The sequence below is a fragment of the Plectropomus leopardus genome, chromosome 19 (assembly GCF_008729295.1).
Source record: "Plectropomus leopardus isolate mb chromosome 19, YSFRI_Pleo_2.0, whole genome shotgun sequence".
Classification (NCBI taxonomy): Eukaryota; Metazoa; Chordata; class Actinopteri; order Perciformes; family Serranidae; genus Plectropomus; species Plectropomus leopardus.
In genome coordinates this window covers 1,582,802-1,592,235 of record NC_056481.1, presented here as the reverse complement: position 1 = coordinate 1,592,235, position 9,434 = coordinate 1,582,802, and the positions used below count along the sequence as shown (strand labels likewise).

Below are 9,434 nucleotides of genomic sequence, written 5' to 3'. Positions count from 1 at the left end.
CGTGACCTTTACCCATGACCATCGAAATCTCATCAATTCATCATTGAATCCACGTTTTTGTCAAATTTAAATAGGTGTTCCTCTGACCGCCACAACAGATTCTGCTGCAAAACCTAAATTACCCAAAAATATGATAAAAAATGTGGTTTGATCGAATAAAAAATGTAAAAAAATCTTGTTGTTCCTGCTCAGCGTCTGTGTGGCGCCTCCAGTCGTCCGTCAGATCCATCCGAGCGTGAACTCGGGTCTCCTGTGGGTCCTTCTCTCAGACCGTGATGTGGAAGTGAAGGATGAAAGGTTTACAAAGAGACAGGAATCTTATCTGACTTCCTCTCCACAGAGATATGACAGTTTAGCGGCGCCCGTCACAGACCGAAAATTACCAGCAGACGAGAGGCGGCAGGGTCACGGGAGGAAGAAGAGGAAGAGGAAGAAATGTTGCTGCAGCTCGCTGAACTCACATGAAGGATTCAGAGGAACGTGGATCTTCTCCTGCAGGTTTCAGATTCACGGCGCAGTAAATCCTCTAAAGTCTTCACGCTGAACAAACGTTACTGTTCTCTCTGTTTCAACGTTTTTCTGGTTCAGTTATTAAACATTTTACTCTCCAGGTTTTCTGGAAACCCGAAAACATCAGCCAGAGTGAAAAAATGGTCACACAAGCTAAAGAGTCAAAAAACTCCACTCATCTAATAAATAAGTCATTTTACAAACATCTTTATGTCCAAATTTACAAAAAATAACGACAATAATTGAATAATACAAGTGTTCAATCAAAGAGAATTAAAAACAACAGAGGCATAAAATTACAGTTACAAAAGTAGAATCTTTAAAGAAGCTAAAATAAAATGAATTTTAAAAAAAATTAAATATTTTGATCTTGTTGTCGTTCTAATGAATCAAATTCTAAAACTGAAAAGTCAAATTGATCAGATTGAAAAATTCGTGAAATTTAGTCGCCAAAATCATGTTCAGGATAAACTGATTCCACCTTAGACCTCCTTTAAGCGATTTAACCTTTTGAAACCCGAGCAAATTGGCTTGATTTCTGTTAAAAAGTTACAAGTTACAAAAAAAAAAAAAACCCCAAAAAAGCGGGAAAAAGGTGAAAAAAATAATCAAAACAAATATGGAGGAAAAAATAAAAATATAATAAAAATAAATATATTTTAAAATGTTAATAAAGGTGTAAGTATAATTTTTATAAAATTATGTACATATTTCCCTATTTCTAAAAAAAAAATATCAATTTAAAATAATTTTCTTTTCTCTGACTCTCAAAGGTCAAGGTCACTGTGATCTTGCATCCATCTTATTCTCATGAATACAATATCTAGAGAAGGCCTTTAGTAAGGTTCCTCAAATTTGGCACAAATGTCCAATTGGATTTGAGGATGAACTGATCAGAATTTAATATCAGAGGTCATCAGAGGTAATCAGAGGTCAAAGATCAAGGTCACTGCGACCACGTCTGTCTCATTCTTGTGAAACCAATATCTCAAGAACACCTTCAAGGAATTTCTTCAAGTTTAGCACAAAATGTTCAAGTAGACTCAATAATGAACTGAGAAAAATTTGATGGTCATAGGTCAAAGTCATGGTGACCTTGCATTCATCTCATTCTTGTGAATGCAATATCTCAAGAATACCTTGAGGGATTTCTTTCAAATTTGGCACAAAAGTCCACTTGGACTCAAAAATGAACTGATCAGAATGTGGTGGTCAGAGGTCAAAGGTCAAGGTCACTGTGAGCTTATTTGTCTTATTCTTATGAATATGATAGCTCGTGAAGACCATGAGGGAATTTCGTAAAATTTGGCACAAACTTCCACTCAATGATAAGCTGATTTTGGTTGTCAAAGGTCAAGGTCACAGTGACCTTGACCTTTGACCATCAAAATCTCATTGTTGACACCACTCAAAGGCTCATGCCAAATTTGAAGACATTTCTGAAGAAAGATTTAACACAAAGTGCTGTAAGAGCTCAGTTTTTTGCTGTGAGTGGACTGAAGGACGTCTCTTCCACCGAAAACCATTAAAGCTTCACGGCGTCCGGCCTCTGATGCGACTTTGCTGAGTCTTCCTGCCAATAATGACCTTCCACGGAGTAAAGGAGGACGCCGCTGCTCTCAGGTCGCTCCGCTCGCTGCAGCGTTACAAACTCCGCGTGGACACATTAACCCAACAGGAACCTGGTCCACACATTCAGGGCCTGTTTGTCCCCGTCTCCGCAGCTACAGTCGGCCCTTTATCTCCGCCCGGGCTTCTTCTGCATTAGTGTCTCAGACAAGAGTTGTTTTTTTTTATCAGCCTCGTAATTCAACCTTTACAACATGAGCAAACATACCAACGGTCTCTGCCCGCCGGCTGCAGCCCGACTGACTCAACCACTCGGAGAATTGTGACCAGCTAAGAGTCTTTATCTGCCTCCACACGTCATTTACAGGCTGCTGGAGCTTTTACTCAAAACGCATTTTCTATTCAACACTTTATAGTTTAACTGCAAAAAAAAATTTTCATATTTATTCTTTAAAGCTGAATATTTCTCAGAGAAAATGAAACAGAGTTAATCCTATTCAATTCAGTTTTCAATAATAAAATCTTTAATTGGTTCAGGACTTGAAAGCGTTTGTGGAAATAAACCAGACTACAGTGAAAATGTTGTTGATTTAAGCTTCGGGCTGATTTATTTATTCTGAAGTGTGATTTTATTTCTTCACAGTTGAAGATTTTCCGCTCTGAGGCTGAACTGTGTGACTGATTTATGTTTTATATATTTAAGTTCGTCTCTGACCGGATCAGTTTTAACATCGGAGCTGAAGGTGGACGCCGCTGCCGAGTTAGATTTACTTTTATGAAAAGTCGTAAAACAAAAGTTTTTTTTTTAGGGAGAAATCAGGCGGAGAGAGAAAGCTTCAGCGTGGACAGAAGGTAAGAGCTCCTGACAGTCTGTCTGCAGCTCCGATCAGGGCCGCAAATACAGACAGTGTGGTGGCCCCGGGGGCCATAGTGACAACGGGCCCCCCCAAAAATTTTACAAGAAAATTACCTGAAAATTAGTTAAAATATATATATATTCTTTTAAAGGAAAAGTAAAAAAAAAAAAAAAAGAAAAGACAGTTAAAAAAACCAAAACACTGAAATGTTTTGGATGAAGAGCTTAAAAAATGATAATAATATCATATTATTTTAAATATTTTATATTGGACGTGGGAGGTGGCTTTTGGCGTCACGCTGGTACGCTGAAAGCACTGACAGAACGGACGTATTTGAAGAGTTCGGAGCGAGAACGGGCTGAACTTTCCTGCAGGAGTTCAGCGCGATCTCATCCCAACTCGTCACGTGGCGCCGCTCTGTCAGTGACCTTCTGCGTCTCCTGCTGACGTTTTAGGTGCATTCGTTGACATCACAGTAACGGCATCCCGGAGCGTAAACAGCTGATGCAGAAGGAAAAACCTAAAACGTCGTAAGTAAACGTAGAACGTCACTGACGGAGCCGGTTTGTGAACGTGTTGCACTCCTGCATGAAAGTCCGGGGTTTGTTGGATCCATCCTCCGCTCCTCCTTACATTACGCCGTTAAAGATGTCGTGACGCCGTCCAGCAGCTTAACGTGTGAAATGTGGCTTTTTGTGCCAGAAAAAAAACTGTCAGGGTGGCGTTATTTTAGGAGTTCAGAATGAAAACAGGCTGAAATATTTGCAAATTGTTTTCAGTGTTTAGTGAGTGTTTGTCGTTTTTTGGCAGCGACTTTCACTTCATGTTTGTGTGCGAACTGTTTTTAAACTTCTGAATGAACAAATTTGTTTACGCAAATGAGAAAAAAATGTCACAAGATAAAGTTACTACATCATTATTACCGTCATTAATGTAATGACGGAGCTTGTGTGTAAACTGTGAGTCTTAGTGAGGAGGGAGTGTACCATCAGAGGGGGGGGGGGGGGGGGGGGGTTACATCACCGCCCTGCTGGATCTGTGGCTGCAGTCAGAGGAGCCTTCAGTCAGGCTGCAGGAGCACCAGAGGAGCACCAGGGGAGCACCAGAGGAGCACCAGGGGAGCACCAGAGGAGCACCAGGGGAGCACCAGAGGGGAGCACCAGAGGAGCACCAGAGGAGCAGCAGCCGGTGCGCCAACATGCGGACTGAGAGCGGCGTCCCGCGGGCCGCTGCGCCGTCTCTCCGGGCCCTGCTGACCGGGGCAGCTCGGGGCTGAGTCTGCCGGAGCGGGGACCGGGACATGGACTGTCCGCTCTCTCTGTCCCAAAGTTGCTGACAAGTTTTGGTTTTTTTTTTTTTTAGTTCTGTTTTTTTTTTTTTTTTTTTGAGCGCTCGCGGTTGCGTCAGTTGCGCGCGCGCTCAGCTCGGACTTGGATACTTTGGATATCGCGCGCGCGTTTCTGGCGGAGGAATTAACCTGTGAACTGATCAGATGGATAACTCGAGCTGTTTGTGGGCTGTGTTTGTGCTCGCGCTCTCTCTGGGCTTCAGGATAGAGGAGGGCGCGTGCCAACACTACTATCTCCTCCGGCCCATCCCCAGCGACACGCTGCCCATTCTGGACCTGCACGAGGACCCGGACCCGGTGCTGGATCCCCGGGAGAAGGACTTGAACGAGACGGAGCTCCGGAGCGCTCTGGGGAGCCACTTCGACCCGCAGTCCATGTCACTGTCCCCGCCGGAGGACAAGCACGCGGGCAGCGAGGACGCGAGCGACGCGAGCCTGCGGCTGAAGCTCTCCGGAGCGATGCCCAAAGACATCCGGGCCATGGAGTTCGAGGTGCAGCACGGAAAGAAGCAGAAGCCGAGCAAGAAGCTGCGCCGGCGGCTGCAGCTGTGGCTGTGGTCGTACACCGGCTGCCCGGTGGTTTACGCCTGGAACGACCTGGGCAGCCGCTTCTGGCCGCGCTACCTGAAGGTGGGGCAGCTGCTACAATAAACGCTCCTGTTCCATCCCCGAAGGGATGTTCTGCAAAGCTGCCAAATCGACTCATTTTACGATCCTGCGATGGCGCTGCCTGCAGAAAAAGGGCGCTCTGAAATGCGCCTGGATCCCGGTCCAGTACCCGGTCATCACCGAGTGCAAGTGCTCGTGCCTCAACTGAAAATAAAAAAAACAGACTCTGCTGCTGCAACCAGTCACTAAAAGCCAACTTTGAGGATTATTTTTTATACACAAGGAGCTTTATCAGACACTTAAAGAGTCAGAACAACCTGTTTTTCGAGCTGCAAAGTTTTGACTTCATGTTAAAAAGTCCCAACAGAGAAAAAAGTTTTTTGTTTTGGGGTGCACTGTGCAGTGTGAGACGTAAAATCTGACAAGTTGATCTTAAAATAATCTTGGAAACCGAGATTTTATATTATTTTTATACACAAGCAGCTTTATCAGACATTGAGTGAGTCAGAGCAACTTATTGCTTTGCAGAAAAATGGAAAAAAATTATCATTCATGAGTAAAAATAAAAATTACTTTCTTTGTTTCAACATTTTGACGCAATGTGTAAAAGTCCCAAAAGAGAAAAAAAAGTTCAACCCCAAAGTGCTTTTCTCTCAGCCTGAGCTGCACTGTGCAGTGTGAGAATGCACTGTAAAACCTGACAAGATGATCTTACTTAAGTAATATTGGAAAACCAAACTTTTCTGATTTTAGTGAGTCATTTAGTGAGTCAGAGCAGCTTGTTTTCTTGCCACAAACTGAAGAAATTTGTCATTAATGAGTAAAAAGTGTTGCGGTGCATCGGAACAGTGTGAGAAAGGTCAAACTGTAAAATCTGGCAAGTTGATCTTAATTAAAATAAATATTGGAAACAAAACGTTTCGGATTATTTTTACGTAAAAGAAGCTTTATCAAACATTCAAAGAGTCAGAGAAGAGTCAGCAAAAAGTTTTAAAAAAATGTCATTAATGAGTAAAAACATTTAACTTTATATTTTTTTTAACATTTTAATTTCGTGCTAAAAATATCCCCAAAGTGTCAGTTTTCTGTCAGTTGTGTTGCGGTGCACTGTGCAGTGAGAACCTCGCAAATCAGACAAGTTGATCCAACTTAAAACTTAATCTTGGAAACTGACTGCTTTGAAAAAGTACGTATTACTGGAAATCTTAATTTATATTGAATTTTTTCGGCTAAGTTTAAAGTTAAGTTTATGTTTACTTGATTTCTGAAATTTTTGGTACAACTTAAAAATGACAAGATTTATTCAATTAAACTTTCTAAGTGTTAACATCTTCATTAAACCAAGTGAGTCTGACTTAAGTGATAATGACGAAGAGGGTTTGATTGTGATAAAGTTCAGAGATCTTTAAGTCCTGTTTCTTAAAATGTTTAAGAAAACGGAAACATAACTGAATAGTTTGCAGCCAGAATACAGATACATCTGTACATACAGTACAGCTGGTTTACTTTAGCTGCTAAAACTTATTAAGACTGATTTGATTCAAATGATTATGAATTTTTACATTGCAGCAACTTCAAATTTAATTAAGTTTGAAAATGAATTAAATCTAATTAAATGTTGAGTAAACTTAACAGTTAGATATAAAGTAAATGTACATTAAGATTAATAGTTCTATATACTCATATTTTTTAATCATTTTTTAAAAAGTAAAATCAACTTGTCAGATTTTACAGTGTATTTGATGTACATGTTTTTATTTTATTTGACAAACAGAACTTTGTATAAAAATGAAGGACAGTATTATTTATATAAATCAGATCTACTGTATTTTTAATTCAGTGTATCTTGATTGTACACTGTTATATATTTATACTGAATTATTAAAAAATGAATTTATGGAGAAAAAAATGAAGAGTTCTGCTAATATCAGAAACTCTTCATTAAAACTCATCGTAAGATGCTGTAAAATAAAAAAGGGACAGTTGGTTTATAAACCACAGGACTGAGACTCTTTGTTTTTACAGATTCTTAACTGCAGTAAAAAGTATTAATATGACACTGTAAAAAATACTCTGTGACAGTAAACGTATTTTAAACTTCCTTGCATCAACATCAACATCAAGACGCCTTTTGCTCGAATTTTTAACCTCCGAAACCTGAAAAAAATGGTTTGATGTCATTCAAAAACATGAGAAAAAACATCATGAGCAACTTGGTATGAAAACGTCCCGCAAACTGAAAAAAAAAAAACCAAAACCCAACAAAAACGTTTTTTTTAAAAGGAAAAAATACAAAAAAAAAAGTTTTAAAAAGGTTTCTATGTTGATTTTGAGCTATTAAACAGTGTTTATGAGAACTTGAAAAGCACTTCATAAATAAAAAGTATTATTTATTATTATTATTATTATTTTAAAAAGACCTAAAAATTAGCTGGTGGGGATTATTAGCGATCATCAATCAGAAAAAAACTAAATTTATAATCCTCTTACTTACACATTTAAAATTTTGTAACAGAAAAAAAATATTTTAAAAGAATATTAGGACGTTATTTATTTAACTTTATTTATTTTTATTATTTTTATTCATTTTTATTTTTGTTTATTTTTGGTAATTTTCTTTGTAACTTTGTACTAATTTATTGGTTATTTGGGGCCTTTTTTTGTTTAGTTTTAAAAGGGTTTTAAAGTACTAAAAAATGTGGGATGGAGGATGCCAAACAGATTCTTATCACTTCAGGCTGGACAGGTATTTAGTTCGGGTCAAGACTGGCTTTTTGATCTGTGTGTGTGTGTGTGTATGTGTGTGTGTGTGTGTGTGTGTGTGTGTGTGTGTGTGTGTGTGTGTGTGTGTGTGTGTGTGTCTGTGTGTGTGTGTGTGTGTGTGTGTGTGTGTGTGTGTGTGTGGTGGCTGGCACTTTGTTGAACTCGACTGTGTTCGGGGAGGGCTCGATGTCTCGATGATTCTTTGTAAAATGTCCCAAACATTTCATATGTGAGTCACAGTTATTTTAAAAACTAATTTAAGGAATCCTCATCAACGGTATTTCCCGTGTTTATTTATTTAGTCACCAAATGATGTCCACAGAAGACACGTAAACTACATACGTCATGTCGATGTCTTTTTTGGACATTTCATGTTGCGTTGGCGTAGGCAGCTGCTCTTGGGGGAAATGTGTTATCACATTAAAAGCTGCAGATTTGTGTTTTGTTTATGGGCTGTTTTTACGTTTGCAGGTTTTACGTGTGTTTTTGAATTTCTGCCCCTCATCACGTGCCCAAATCTAACCATCGTGACGGTCCGCGCTGTTGTGTAAACGTAACGACGTGCTGCGTCCTCCCACCACGTGCACTTTTTGACATCAACGTGATGACATCCTGGAGCGTAAACAGCTGACGCGGAAGGAAACATCATAAGGAGACGCAGACAGTCGCTGACAGAGCGGCGACATGTGATGAGTTGTTTTTTGATTAAGACTGCAAACTAATGATTCAGCCCGAAAACTCAACGGGAAAATCTTTATCGAAGTATTAAGTAAAGAGAGAGGTCGGCTCATTTCCATCTTTACAATCAGACTCCTTGTTGCAGAGGAGTCGCCCCCTGCTGGCGTTTAGGAAGAATGCAGGTTTTTGGGCGAAAACAGTCTGTGGGGGATTCAAAGTGAAGGATTTGTTGGTACTCACAATGAATCTGCAGTTTTCTGCACGTTTCTATAAAAAACAAACAAACCACAGAATCCTAGAATAATGACAGAGATATCAGATATATGTACACAGATATATGTACGCACAGATATATGTACACACATATATGTACGCACAGATATATGTACACACATATATGTACACAGATATATGTACGCACAGATACATGTACACAGATTTATTTACGCACAGATATATGTACACAGATATATGTACGCACAGATATATGTACACAAATAAATGTATGCACAGATATATGTACACAGATTTATGTACCCACAGATATATGTACACAGATATATGTACGCACAGATATATGTACACAGATAGACAGCAGTGTGTGTTTTGACAGGTAGGACGAGTGGGAGAATTCGGATGTTACACCGAGACGTTTCAAGGTTTTCGCTCTGGTGTGAGGAGACAGACGATTTCTGCTGCCGCCCACCACCAGGTCTGACTGCCGCCAACACACACACTCACACACACACACACACACACACACACACACACACACACCCCCACTCACACACTCACACACACACACACACACACACACACCCACTCACACACTCACACACACACTCACACACTCACACACTCACATTTATCAGTCCTGCTTTCTGAGTAACTTTAAGCATCCTCTCTCATCCAACAGCAGGGAAATTTTCCCCAGTACTTTTAATTTTTGTACTTTTTTTGTTGTGTGTGTGCGTGCATGCACGTGTGTGTGTGTTGACAGTCAGCGGTTCAGCAGCAGATTGATGACAGTCTGGTTGTGTTTTTTACCAACAAGGAGACTCCAGACAGAAACAGCCTGCTATTAAGTAATCCCACTTTGT

At 40.0% G+C, this 9,434-nt stretch overlaps 1 protein-coding gene across 1 annotated transcript; it reads left to right on the top strand.

Annotated features, from left to right (window-relative positions):
* Positions 1-4,428: 4,428 nt before the first annotated feature.
* LOC121959335 (noggin-3-like) lies at positions 4,429-5,101 on the top strand. Its single transcript, XM_042508604.1, is given in 2 exon segments — positions 4,429-4,917; positions 4,919-5,101. Coding segments are annotated over 2 exon segments (672 nt in total).
* Positions 5,102-9,434: the final 4,333 nt, after the last annotated feature.